General features: G+C 42.7%; 1 protein-coding gene across 1 annotated transcript; it reads left to right on the top strand.

Moving 5' to 3' along the window:
* The first annotated feature begins 2,493 nt into the window (after positions 1–2,493).
* On the top strand, positions 2,494–7,599 carry LOC125544567 (putative ubiquitin-conjugating enzyme E2 38). Its single transcript, XM_048708300.1, has 8 exons — positions 2,494–2,679; positions 2,778–2,889; positions 4,394–4,528; positions 4,620–5,144; positions 5,221–5,284; positions 5,541–5,680; positions 5,796–6,107; positions 7,247–7,599. Exons 1-8 carry the CDS (start codon positions 2,660–2,662, stop codon positions 7,529–7,531), a joined length of 1,593 nt encoding a protein of 530 aa, XP_048564257.1. The 5' UTR covers positions 2,494–2,659; the 3' UTR covers positions 7,532–7,599.
* The last annotated feature ends 7,213 nt before the right edge of the window (positions 7,600–14,812 follow it).

The following is a 14,812-nucleotide window of genomic DNA, read 5'->3' as shown; positions in this document are numbered from 1 at the left end:
TTTGCATATTTGTCCCACTTGAGCATAGTTGTGCTGATGCAGGAAAAAAACCCATGACCTGCAGTTAGTTTGGCTGCCTGCATATAGGCTGCTTGCATTAGGGGAGCATTTTTTGCGTGTCGTTTGGTTGCGCGCATTGGCTAGGGAGATGCAAGTGCCCAGTGTTTGGTTGCATACATGCAACGTGATTAAGAGTTAACACCCTCATATGACATGCTAAGTTATAGTAGAGTTCTTGGCAGTGTGCTCGCGATGGCGGCGTCAGTGTAGACCGAGGACGAGATGACCGAGAGGAACAACGCAGGCAGGGGAGCCAGGCACAACATGGCGTCCATTCTACAAGGTTGACAACTGCACATAACACTAGGGACGCAATGGAACTGAGGCAGAAAAAGATGAAGGAGAAATGCAGTTTGCGCGCCATGGCCGCGTCGGTGTAGGAGGACGCGGAGGAGGAGCCCAAAACGAACAACGCTGGCGACGATGCCAGTGTAGTAGGACACGAGTGAGGAGATCGAGAGGAATGACGCCGGCGATGGTTCAGTGTAGCAGGACCTGGGAGGGAGGACAAAGAAGAACGACGACCGCTCGAGTGTAGTAGGACGCGGGAGAGGAGGTTGAGAGGAACAACATCGGCGGTGGTACTAGTGAAACAGCATGCGGGACAGGATACCAAGAGAAACAACGCCGGTGGTGACGCCAGTGTAGCAGGACACGCGAGAGGAGCATGAGATTAAGGAGTGTCATTTACATAGATCACATACATGCGTATGTATGTTCTACGAGAAAGAGGTTAGATCTATTCATCTATGATCGTCGAAACAGAAAACGTGCAACATGAAAGTCATGTGAAGATGAAGCTATTGGTCAAAGAAAATTTCAAACGGTCGACCATGTGCGATGAATTTGACAAAATTCGTTCAAAATAGCTCCAAACTTGAACATTTACGGGCAACAAAACTATGAACTAATCGCAAAAATGGAACAATAACATCGATCGATGTGCATCTTTTTCGTGTAAAAGCTCACCTCGAATCGAAGCACCATTGTGTAGCTTAAAAGGGATAGATGAAAGGAGATTAGAGAAGGAGCTTAATGAAAGTGGAAGAAGAAACAACCTTTAGCGGCATTGGGAGAAGCAGGGATCAATCTTTGGTCTCCTCGGAGAGAGGTCACTACGCTAGCCACTACGCTCGTGTCTTGCACGCGATAAGTTTCTCGCGCAATGTGTAGTTGAGGCGAACACAACCTGTTTTTCCATTGATTTTTCAAAGGGTTTTTCTTCTGTTTTTATAGGCTTTTTCTTTGTTTTTTATTTGGTTTTCTTTTTTCTTCTTCATTTTTGTTTGGTTTTCTTTTTTCTTCTTCATTTTTTGTTTGGTTTTCTTTGTTCTTCTCCATTTTTGTTTTTCCTTTGTTTTTTATTATGTTTGTTTTTTTGCTTTCACTCTGCATTTTCGTGTATGTCAAAAACATTTTTTATACACGTTGAACATTGTCTGAATGCTTGTTCAACATTTTTCAAATACTTGTTCAATCTTTAGATATTTATTCGATACTTTTTAAGTACTCGTTCAATATTTTTTAATAGCTATTCAGTATTTTTTCACATGCTTGTTCAACATTTTTAATACCTAATCAACATTTTCAAATATTTTGTTCAATATTTTTCATATACTCGTTCAACATTTTTCAAATACTTATTCAACATTTTTAATACTTAATCAACATTTTTCAAATACTTTTTAAATATTTTTAATACTTATTCAACATTTTTCAAATACTTGCTCAACATTTTTGAAGTGTTTTTTGTAATATATAAAGTATAAAAAGTACAAAAATAAAGCCAAATTGAGAACATAAAACAAATAAAAAAACAAGCAAACTGTGGCCTCCTACTCAGATGGGCTGGCCCATCCAGGGCTCCCCCGACACGAGAGCTCCCCCTCGTCTCGCTTAAGGCGAGAAATAAGGGTGCCCGCTCGACCCAGGCTGACACGCTGAAAACTGCCGACTCGACTGTTCCTAACGGGTCTGGCCGAGGAGTGCTTTAAGTTACATGCGAGCGAACATATATATGCGGAAATGGGTCCTCGTGTTAGAGTTGCCCTTGGATCTCTTCATTTGGATCGGAAAAGTCAGAGCAAGACAACTACTTTCTCCATTCCAAAATAGATGCCTCAATTTTGTACTAATTTTAATACAAAGTTGAGTCATCTATTTTGGATGGAGGAAGTACTATATCACCAAATCATCCAACCTACCCCAAAAAAACCAAATCATCCAACCTTGGAAAGATCCGCAGGTTATCCAGAAGGACGAATCACCAAACAAACCAAAGGGACCAGCCCGGACCCCCCACCCATCCACACCTCCAGTTGACCGGTGTGCCCCCACACGCCAGATTCGCGTCAGGCCAGGCCCACTTCCCTGGCCCGAAAGAGGGAGCCCCACTCTTTCCGAATCCCACGAACCAAAGCGGAAAGGAAAGGCCAAAATATTTGGACCCTTTCTTTCCCCTTCCCTTCTATTCCTCACGCTTTTTATCGCAAAAATCTCTCTCGCCCCGCACGCGCCGGCGCACCCAAAACAGAACCCCCCATCACGCGCGCAGCCCGCCGCCGTCGCCGACGAGCGCATTTGCCGCCTCCCCCCTCCCATGGCGGAGGGATCTTCCAGGCGAGTGCGCCGCCCTTCTCCGCTCCACCCGCCGCGCTCCCCTGGTACGGTTCGGTTTCTGATGGGTCTTTTGTTTCGGATGTTGGTTTTGGTCGCAGGAGTTATCCCTTCGGGGGAAGCTTGGTGTTGGACGACCCGGACGTCGTCGAGGTGCCGCCGGAGGTCGCCGCTGGATGGAACTCCGTCAGCCAGAAGCGGAAGCGGGCCCAGGTGATGTGGAGCCTGGAAAGGCGGCTGCCTTTTTAAGTACTTTTTTTTTCCTCTGTCGAGCTGTCGTGGACTGTTCGATGCTCGATGGTGAAATCCCAACCCGCACGCATGGTGTGGTGAGGATTAGGGTTGCGATGCATTTTTGGTGCCGTAAGTTTAAACGTATTATCTAGGTTATGTTCGAATTGTTTGTATGATGTTTGCATGATCTGTACAAGTTCAGTTATAGTTTCAGGTGGCTGGTCCCAGTCCCACGTTTCTGACTGTCCGATTGAGTATTGTACTGGTTCGAATGAATTTTGTATGATTGTTCCTTCGATTAGTAGGATTTTTGCCTCAATATTAACGGTTGGCATAAGCTGTGATTTCTGTCCAAGGTAGTAGGATACTGAGGCATATCATCAGAAATACTACTTCATGGAAGGTAGTAATATGCCCCAGCATCCTCAGTAGTCAGATGAATGTGAAGCGATAGGGTGTCATCTGACTTTTCTTTTGACAAACAGTGATTTGACCGTTTTTATGTTTCATGGATTTACCTCTTGCAAAACATTTGCAATTTCTGCAGCTGAGTATAGCCAACTCTCTTTCTAATACTCACATCCGTTTGTAAATACTCCTAGATGACATTTAGACATCTCACGATTTCCAACATTCATCTTTGCATTAATTTTTGTAGGCACATGTTAGTAGAGAATTATGAACTTTTATAGCATGCACATATTTCTCATGAAAAATCTAACGGTATTAGTTTCAACTTAGCAATCTAAATATTCTAGTAATAGCAATCTAAATATTCTAGTAAATGCGCATGTGCAATGCACGTTGATATCATGTAGGGTATTAATTGAGAGTTAAAAAAGGTGACATTAATTGCATGCTGATGTATTAGGTAGGATATGTTTTTAGGGAAGGTAGTATTAATTGCACGGTTTGTGCTAATGTTAATATTTGGTATGATAATGATTGCACGCTAAACATGTTGAGTACTCACCATTGGAGCAATGTAGGTCATTAGATGCACATGGTTTGATGGCCGAGATTAGTTGGATCTGCCCCTTTGGGTCTTTTTATATTGGTATATAACTATATATAGTAGATGATACATTATCCCTGTATGAACGAACTAGAGTCTTGTTATGTGGCTTCTTTTTGTAAAGAGCGCCACAGTGCCTAACAGTTATGCTGTTAGTTTTATGTGGGAAAGTTAGTCTCTATCAATAAAAGAAGAATCAACAATACATACACAAATGTAAACAAAACTACAAGAACATCAACTGGAAACCAAATGAGGCTGTCATGTTTCTCTCGCTTTGCCTTTTGCAAAATGCATGGCAATCTCTCTTTCTTTCTCTCCTGCCCCCACAAAATCAACATAAGTGCGTGATCGCATTGTATAATGTGGGAGTGCAATGGTTGGCATTTCTTTTAGTCTTCAAAGAAGTTCATGCTGTGAATGTACCACACAGCCTCTTTTTTTAACCGTCACATGTTTAATAAACAGGTTGCTCCTCATGAAATAATCGAACTTGATGCTGATGATGATCATGACGGAGTTACAATCATTGATGCAAAGACATCAGATTACAAGAATAAACAAGCTGTTGGTCATCCTGTAAATTGCTGGAAGAATGCAAAGGTGGGTCCTTTGCGTACTTGCTTACTTTTGGTGCCATTGGTTTGTGCAATCTACCATTGATTGATACATGCTTCTCTGTTGGAACACTCAGATTGGCTTGGCGGCCGAGGACATTGCTTGCCCAAGTGCTATTTCTGCCAAAGTTGTTTATCCGTGGGATGCCCTGGGAACTTACTATGGAGGTCCCAAACTTCCAATTTATGGCTTGCCTACGGATTTTGCTGGCCCAAGTTCTTTTGCTTCTTATCCATGGCAAAGCGTAGGAACTTACCATACAGGTACATTGCCTCCAGCTTATTTTGATGATGTTTTGGGGGCAGTTGGAGAGGAACACTACGCTTATGATGAAGATGATTTCAGTAACTATAGTTACAACACTCCTCTGATGGAAAACGATAGCAGCTTTAACTTGAATGTGGATCATTACGGCTTTCCACCTAGTGTGGGGTTGTATTTACCAAGGGGACATGTGGCCCCTGCTGATTCAACGCAGCAGCGGCAGCAAGTTAAGATTGTGGAAAGTGAAATTGAGGAAAAGTATAAGGCATTTAAGCAGTTTGATACTGTTGGTGACCACAGTGATCACTTTTATTTGAAGTTTCGGACCGTGAAGAAGGTAGTGCTTTGTATTCTGTTGATGCTCTGTCCGCATTCCATCTTCTTACTTCAGTACTAAGTTGTCACTTTAACAGCCATCAAAGGACTGGGTGAAGAGAATTCAGCATGAATGGAAAGTTCTAGGGAAAGATTTACCAGGTAAGGGACAAAATATTTATGGTCTATTTGCCAAAGACGTTGCACATTTCTTCTATTGCCTTTCCTTTCCTCCCTTTGTGCGTCCACAGCGAGTGTACTGGCGATTGATGTTTACAACTACATTTGCATGTTTGAAATGACATCGAGTTCAGGCTAGCCAAATGTAACCTTTTTGGATATAATTTGGCAACTAACATGGACTCATGGAGTACAGTGGTTTCATGTACTGACTGCTAGTTTTCTCCAAATTGAACAGATACAATATTTGTAAGAGCTTATGAGGATAGAATGGACCTGCTTAGAGCTGTCATAGTTGGGCCTGCAGGCACTCCTTACCATGACGGGTTGTTCTTTTTTGATGTCTATTTCCCTTCCCAGTATCCATGTAAACCTCCTGTAAGTATTCTTTGATGTCATCTACACACATAGTATAGCTCATTCTTCATTTCTCTCTCTATTCGAAGCATGGATGTGAGAATTTGAGATGTATATATGTGACTATTATTTTCAGCAAGTGAATTACCGCTCTGGAGGTCTGCGGCTTAATCCAAATCTCTATGCCTGTGGGAAAGTCTGCCTTAGCCTCTTAAACACATGGACTGGTAGTGGGTGTGAGATGTGGAACCCATCCACTTCAACTATGTTGCAGGTCCTGGTCTCCATTCAAGCCTTGGTGCTGAATGCTAAACCTTATTTCAATGAACCTGGTCATTCGATGTATGCTAACACACCCCTTGGGGAGAAGCAGTCCCTGGCTTATAATGAAGAGACTTTTCTGCTATCCTGTAGAACCATGCTGTATTCTCTTCGCAATCCACCAAAGGTATGAATATCTATACACTGGTGCTATGTTTTCCTTTTCTAGTTTTCTGGATGTCAGAAATGTCTCACTATCCCTGGTGTTGGATACACACTTCATTTGGCTGACATATGATGTCACACGGTCAGCACACGCACCATCCCAGCAGTTAAATGGTTTGCCCGCAATGTTTTGTACCAGCGCACGCCGTTCACACAAGGATGGCTTGAACTGTGGGCCTCATCATTTTTTTTTGCATTGGGTACCAACTTTTCAATTCTGTTCAAATGATTTAGTGCCCCGGTGCTCCGTATGCCATGACGCGCTACAAGAAGTTCTAAACATAGACGCCCCCGCCCCCGCCCCCCAACACACACACTTTCGCACCCCTTTCCTCTGTTACAAACCAGTACCGATCTCTTGGAGGTTTATCTGTACCTGAGGACAGGTTCTTAGCTGCTTGCTTGATTGGCACAATCTGTGCAATTTTATATGTTACGTTTGTTCATCTCCTGAGAGCAGGTTGTTAATTTTTTATGGTAGAATCCATGCATTTTTTAGTTTGAATCTCATTGCTTAAGGCCAGGGTTTTTTAGTTTTTTTAACCATCTTTGAGGACCAGCTTAATTGATACCTTACGTATTAGCGTGTTTTTTCACATTTCCTCTGTACTTTGACAAGGCTTGGTGCCTTTCTGAACAAAATAGCAATAGGGGTAAAATCCAACCACGTACGGCTGTAGGATGCAGCACAGATTACCTTATTTTTTTGAGGAACAATAATTTTTTTTACCTTCTGAAGCAAAATAGCGCTGACAACCATCCCCAGGTCTCACCTGGTCAGATTTTTTTTAGGGAAACCCGGTTAGAAATATTTAATCGTGCAAACAAACAGATGTAATGTCTGAAACGGTAACTCAATAGGAGGTCAAAGAAAAATGTGTCATGGACAAAAAGTAGCCAGGATCCAATGGTTACCATAACATGCACAGGCATAGCTAACAACATGGCAGGAAATCTGCACATGATGTCATACAATTTCGTTTGTGAAGAATGTGTTTGGTGAACCAGTTGTGCTGTGTATGATCTACTCCCTCTGTGCCAAAATGTAAGAGGTATTACGAAGACTATTCATGCATTTGACCTGGCTACAACATTTTGCAGCATTTTGAGCACTTCATTGGTGGACATTTCCGGAAGTATGGGCGTGACATCCTCGTAGGATGCAAAGCTTACATGGGCGGTGCCCAAGTTGGATGCCTTGCTGGAGACGGAGTGCAAGATGTTGACGAGGGTGACAAAAGCTGCTCACAAAATTTCAAGTGCTCGCTAGAGATATTATTTAAGGGTCTCATTAACGAATTCACTGATTTAGGAGTAGCTTGTCATGAATTCCAGGCCCAGATTGTGAACTCTGGAGCTGCAGCAGACACCACATTAAGGCTATAAGTTATAGGTGATCCCAAGGATCATGTTGACCAAATTTTGTTTTGAAATAAACATATAGTCATTGGTTCTATCGTCGGAAATATGACAGGCGTAGTCCGTGTGAATACCTCCCTTTTCCCACCGTTGAGCTAGTGCCAACTCCAACCGGCCTAGGCAAACAGACGTAATTTTAGGGACCTCCTTTTCAGCGCCTTAAGCGCCTTTTTTTTGAGGTGTCTTAAGCGGAAAATCCTATTCGCCGCTCGCTTTGGCGAACTGTTGAGCGATGGCACAGAGCAGCGCAGCTAGCGACAGGCATTGGCCGGCCCACTTACACATAATGTGTCCAACCGGTTTTGGGAACCTTCTAGAAAGTTCCCTGAACCGGGTTTTTTCCTGTATCGTTTTTTTCTGGGTTTTTTTTGGCTTTCTATTTTTTTATTTCTCTTTTTTTTTCTGTTTCTGTTTCTTTTTGATTTTTACGTTTTTTGTTTTTCGTTTCATTTTATTTTTCAAGTTTATTTTTCTTTTTCAGAACATGTTTGCAGTTTTACAAAATATTTACGATTTTCTTTTTTATTTCTTTTTCTTTTCTTCTCTTCCTATAAAAAATTTTGATTTTTTTTAATTTTGTTCATGTTTTCAAAAAATGTTCTCAAAATTCGAAAATTGTTCTCATTACAAAAAAGTATAAAACTTTCAAAATTCAGAAAATGTATCGGATTTCAATTTTTTGTTCACGTATTCAAAAAATGTTCGCGCTTCCAAATTTGTTCAGGATTTTTCAAAATTGCTCGCCATTTCAGAGTATGTTCTCAAGATTTAAAAAATGTTTTGTGCTTTAAAAAATTGTTCGCGGTTCCAAATTTGTTCAGGATTTTTCAAAATTGTTCTCCATTTCAAAATTTGTTCTCAAGATTCAAAAAAAGTTTGGGAATTGAAAAAAAAATGTTCCAGCTTTCCAAATTTGTTCACAATTCAATAATAGTTCATGTTTTTCAATTTTGTTCACAAATTCAGAAAATGTTCTGGAAATCTTAAAAATGTAATCATTTTTATTTTTTGTTCACAAATTCAAGAAATGTTCCCCTTTTTCAAATTTGTTCACATCATCAAAATGTTCCTGTTTTACAAAATTTGTACGAAAATTCGGAAAATGTTTTTATTTTGAAGAAAATATTCTTAATTTCGAAAAAAAGTCAGTTGTAGGAGGTCGTCGGTTCCACCCAATAAATGGACTGTAGTTTTTGAGATTTTTTGCGAATTAATGTTTAAGTTTTGTCTCTGTTGTGTACGTCTTTAACAGTCGCGCTGCTAATTGAACATGAGAACGTCTACGTCGTAGTGGTTTGCATGGCAGTCCAATTAGTGCAAAGTCGCGTGTTCGAGTTACAGTGATAGCGCTATTTTCGTTTTTGTGATTTTCCATCTCGGGAACGTGCCGCCACGTGCCACTGTAAATGGGCCAGCCCACGCTAGCCGCTCTTGTGCGAAGCGCCGACACTTTGCCGCAGCGAGCGGCCTATAGGAGGTCCGGTCTTAAGCGCCAGGTTGGCCGAGCGCTCATGCGCCTCCTCGAGTGGGCCGGCCCAAATACACGTGAACACTGCGTCCCTCGCTCTGTCGCTTCCTGCATCGCTCCCTCCGTAGTCCAGTTTGATCGTTCGGTTGGATGGACTAGCTGACCGTTGACCATTTGGCCACTAACCATCTGACCAAAGACTTTTCCAGAAAAAAATCATGAAATTGAAAAAAAGTTCATCAGATTTGAAAAAAAGTTCATCGATTTTTGAAACAGTTCAACAAATTTGAAAAAAAGTTCATCAAATTTTGAAAAAAAGTTCATCAGATTTTGAAAAAAATTCATTGGATTGGAAAAAAGTTCATCAAATTTTGAAAAAATTCATTGATTTTGAAAATAGTTCATCAGATTTGAAAAAAGTTCATCGAATTTGAAAAAAAATCACAAATCTGAAAAAGTTCATCGATTTGAAAAAAAAGTTCATCGAACTTGGAAGAAGAAAATGGAAAAAACAGTAAAAGGGAAAAATAGAAAACAAAAAAGGAAAACAGAAAAAGGTAAAAGGTAAAAGAAAGCAAAAGTTCATTCTTAACAAGTCCTGTGTGGTGGCGTGCTGGTTACACCCGTGGTACTACGTGCGCGAGGTCGCTGGTCCGAATCATTTTAACCCGCTTTTTGTTTGTTTGGGTCGGCCGAAGGGGGCAATGTCCACCCTCATCCATGTCTAACCTGCTAGTGTGCCGATTGGCTGAACCAAAAACCCATTTGGTCTAGTTGGCTGGTTTTTGTCCAAATTTTAACATTTTACATTTATGCATATGGATACAAATAAAAAATCATCTAGTTTTACATCACAATAAATAGTTTACAACTAAATATAATCTCATGGTTTACAATCAAATGAATTTGAAATTATCACAAGTACATTGAAAAGAAAAAGATTTGATACATTTATTGTTGCATGGTGAGTCCACAGATGCTTAACCAAATCATTTTGAAGTTGAATGTGAGTGGTCCAATCACGCTTTTCATGATGAAGTTGTCTATCCACGCTCAGGCTCAACATTCGTGAAAATCAAACCCTTGGTCGAAGATGCTGTCATCACGCTCATCTTCATCTTGTGCATGATCATACAAATAGTCAATCACCTCCCACATCTTCGCCGACTCCATGTTCTACGCTCCATATCCTTCCTAGCACTCTCGTGATTGGGCAAACCTATCCTGCTTCTCTCCTACGGGGTAGGAGATTGTCTTCACAAGAGTTGACCATTGAGCGCAAATACCATCAACTAAGTAGTATCCTTTGTTGTAGTGGTGGTCATTGACCTCAAAGTTGCCCTCTGGGAAGTTGCCTTCTGCAAGCCATGCGAACACCGGAGATTATTGAAGCACATTGATGTCATTGTGAGAACCTGCCATGCCAAAAAAGAGTGCAAAATCGAGATATCTTGTGATGCCACAACTTCAAGCATGACCGTGGAATCTTTAATATGCCCCTTATACTGCCCCTGCCAGCAAATGGGTAATTCTTCCACTTTCAGTGCATACAATTTATGCTACCTAGCATTCCCGGAAAGCCTCTGGACTGCCAATAACCCAACTGTATCTGCAACATTTGCTTCTGTCAAATCGTTCGGGCCAAACACTGCAGCCACAACTTTACAGAACTTGTACAATGATGCAAGGCATGTGAACTCACTCATGCAGACATAGTCATCCACAAGATCACCAAGAATTTTGTATGCAAGCATCCGAATAGCTACAGTGCATTTCTGATAAGAGGAGAAGCCAGCCCTTCTGAGGGCATCGTTCTTCTTGCATCTAAGTAATCATCAGACTCCGCCACTCCCTCCCTAATACGGTTGAACACATGTCTCGTCATCCGAAAGCGTCGCCGGAAAAGCTTCGCATTGAAGAGTGGGGACGTGCACCAGAAATGATATAGAGCAGGCAATGGCCGCTCTCTTTACTACGATTCAACGTCGGAGCATGACCTGGGATCGATCCCCTGAACATTGGACGCATCCTAGAAATGTGCTCATTGACGACCATAGTAGCAACCACAAAATCCCAATCGTTGGACGATTCATTGTTCGATGAACATATGATGTTATTGTATAAGGACTCATATGAGCTATCGACCATGGTACCTTGTGGGCGGCGACAGAAGCGGGCGTGGTTGAGCCGCGATCAATGAAGGGCTGTAGGCCTATTAACATCTGCACCCTACGACAATGACCATGGAGGCGACGGCGGTGCCGGTGACCCATGATCATCAACAACACTTGAGCCAGTCTTAGAGGCGAGACTAGGAATATTATTATACCGTTTATCATTCCGCACGTGCATATGAGTTTTTCACTGAATCACACATTCCAGGATCATAGCTGTTATAGCACATCATATAAACTCTTAATTATGAATATGGAAACATAATAATACAATATCATTGCCTCTAGGGCATATTTCCAACAGTCCCCACTTGCACTAGAGCCAATAATCTAGTTTACATAGTTTCTCTAACACCTATGGCTATCCGGTGTTGCTCATGCTTTGCTCGTGGTAGAGCCTTTGTCATTGGGTCTGGCACATTCAAATCTGTGTGAACCTTGAGAACTTTCACTAAACCCTTTTCGACATACTGTCGGATAATGTGATACTTACGCTCAATATGCCTGGTCTTCATGTGGGATCTTGGTTCCTTTGCTTGAGAAACACCACCACTATTGTCATAATAGAGCACCATTGGGTTCATTGCACTTGGGACCACACCAACTTCTTCAAGAAACTTCTTGATCCAGACTGCCTCCTTTGATGCTTCTGAAGCCGCAATATACTCTGCTTCTGTCGTAGAATCCGCAACAGTGTTATGCTTGAGACTCTCCCAAACCACCGCACCACCCTTAAGGGTATAAACATAACCTGATTGAGATTTATAGTCATCTATATTAGTCTTGAAGCTAGCATCGGAGTAACCATTTACAATGAGTTCTTCATCTCCTCCGTGCACAAGGAGCATGTCCTTTCTCCTTTTGCTAACACTAAGCGCATAAGAAATAAATGGTCTAGTACATATCATAGCATACATGATGGATCCAGTTGCGGAGGCATATTGAACTCCACTTATCTGCACTCGCTCATCGACTGTCTTGGGACATTGATTTCTGCTAAGTGTTGTGCCATGTGACATTAGGAGAAAACCTTTCCTTGCATTCTCCATTTTAAACATCTTAAAACCTTGTCAATGTATGTGCTCTGGCTTAGAGCAATTAGATGTCTCGATCTATCCCTATAGATCTTTATGCCTAATATATAAGATGCTTCACCTAAGTATTTCATTAAAAACACACTCTTTAAATAGTCCTTTATCATGTTAAGAAAACTTATATCATTTCCAATCAACAATATGCCATCTACATATAAGATTAGAAATGCTATAGAGCTCCTACTAAACTTCTTGTATACACAAGCTTATTCATGATTTTTAGTGAAGCCAAACTATTTAACCACTTCATCAAAACGTTGATTCCAGCACCTTGATGCTTGCTTCAAACCATAGATAGATCTTTGAAGCCTGCACACCTTACCGACATCCTTAGGATTGAAAAAACCTTCTGGTTGTATCATATATACATCCTCTTTGAGATTTACATTTAGGAAAGCAGTTTTGCATCCATCTGCCATATTTCATAGTCGAAGTATGCATCAATTGCCATCATGACCCGCACAGACTTGAACATGGCTACTAGTGAGAAAGTTTCGTCATAATCAACTCCCTCAACTTGCAAAAATCCTTTCGCAACTAGCCTTACTTTATAGTTAGCAGGATTACCATCTACATCTGTTTTTCTTTTGAAGATCTATTACCATCTGCATCTGTTTTTCTTATGAAGATCTATTTACATTGTATGGGTTTCACACCCTCTAGAGGATCAACCAAGTTCCAAACTTGATTGTAGTACATCGACTCCATTTCGGATTGCATAGCTTTAAGCCATTCTTTTGAGCTGGGCGCCGCCATCGCCTTCTCTGTAGTACGCAGGTTCATCTTCCTCTAAGATTAACATTTAATTGTGAAACCATTTAGGAGGTCCGGTAACTCTTCCTGACCTACGCGGTTCAGTTATAGTCTTAACTACAATTTCTATAACTGGTGTAATAACTTCTGGTTCAGTCGTGTGGACAACTTCTGGAACAGATTCCATTTCATTAGTCCTGTTCACTTCTAAAGATTCAGTAATCTCGTCAAGCTGTACTATCCTCCCACTGATTTCTTTGGCGAGAAACTTCTTCTCGAGAAAGTGCCCATTCTTTGCAACAAATACTTTGTCTACGAACTTTTGGTAGAAGGAATGCCCAATTATCTCTTTGGAATATCCTACAACTTAACATTTGTCTTCTTTGGGATCAAGCTTATTTGGTTGTAGACATTTTACATAAGCTTCGCAACCCCAAATCTTGAGATGTGACAAGTTGGGTTTCTTCCCATTCCATAACTCATATGGTGCTGTCTCTACAGATTTAGACAACTGTAACACCCCGGATGTAACTTGCCATATTTGTAACTCCGACTCTTGCCATTTTCGGCTTTAAGTTATGAGATTCCCTTCGTGGTTGGGTTTTTGTCTTCGTATTGCATTTTGTTCATGTCATGCATTTCATATCATGGCATCATGTGCATCGCATTTGCATACGTGCTCGTCTAATGCATCCGAGCATTTTCCCCGTTGTCCATTTCGCAATCCGACACTCCTACATGCACCGGCGCACCCCTCTTGTCTCTTTTCGTGAGCGGGTGTTAAATGTTCTCGGAATGGACCGAGATTTGCCAAGTGGCCTTGGTACACCGATAGACCGCCTGTCAGATTTCGTTCCATTTGGAGTCCGTTTGATACTCCAACGGTTAACCGGGGAACCGCAAAAGCCTCTTGTGTGTTGCAGCCCAACACCCCTCCAAAACGTCCCAACAACCCATCTAAACCACTTCCATGTCCTCCGTCGTCGGATCACGATCGTGTGGGCAAAAACTACACCTCATTTGGACACTCCTACCTCCTCCTATCTATAAATAGGTGCTCCCTCCAAAATTTTCACGCAGTCCAACCCTAGATCCAACCCTCGCGCCGCCGGACATCCGGACGCGTCCGCCGCCGCCCTCGACCAATCAGACCGCGCCATCTCACCTCCACCGCACGCACATCGCTGCCGTCGCCCGGGGCCCAGATCCGGCCCGCCCCGTGGCCGAACCGGGCCTCGCCGGGACCGCAACCGCCGCCTCCCTTCGCCGCCCAGTCTCCCTCACCGACCCCACTGCCGCAAGCCTTCGCCGCGTTGCCGTCTCTGCCACCGGGCGCCGCCACCCGCCGCCCTGCCGCCTCAGTGTCGTCGCCGCGCCGTCACGCCACCCGCCACCGTCATCTTCGACTGGGCCGCCTCGGCCCACCGCGGAGCAGGATCGGCGCCGCCGCCTGTGCCTGGCCTCGTCGCCGGCCTCCCTGCCGGGCAGATCCGGTGAGGAGCCGGCCGGATCCGCCCTCCCCCGCTTCTTCGGTCATCTTCTTCCACTCCGATCGCTCCTTCGGCGACATCTCCGGCGAACCTCGGGATCCGTGCAAACCCTAGATCCAGTTTCGGTTGAGGTTGACCCCGAAATTCCCCCAAGTCCCTAATATTTTTATGCCTCCTTCTTTGCATCATATCTCGATGACCGTAGCTCCAAATCGTGCATATGATTTATCAAAATGTTCATTGTGAGATGCTCTTCATTTCATTCCATT

Source organism: Triticum urartu, chromosome 3 (assembly GCF_003073215.2).
Source record: "Triticum urartu cultivar G1812 chromosome 3, Tu2.1, whole genome shotgun sequence".
In the NCBI taxonomy this organism is placed as follows: domain Eukaryota; kingdom Viridiplantae; phylum Streptophyta; class Magnoliopsida; order Poales; family Poaceae; genus Triticum; species Triticum urartu.
Note: the sequence above shows the minus strand (reverse complement) of the source record. Positions and strands in the feature narration are given on the sequence as shown.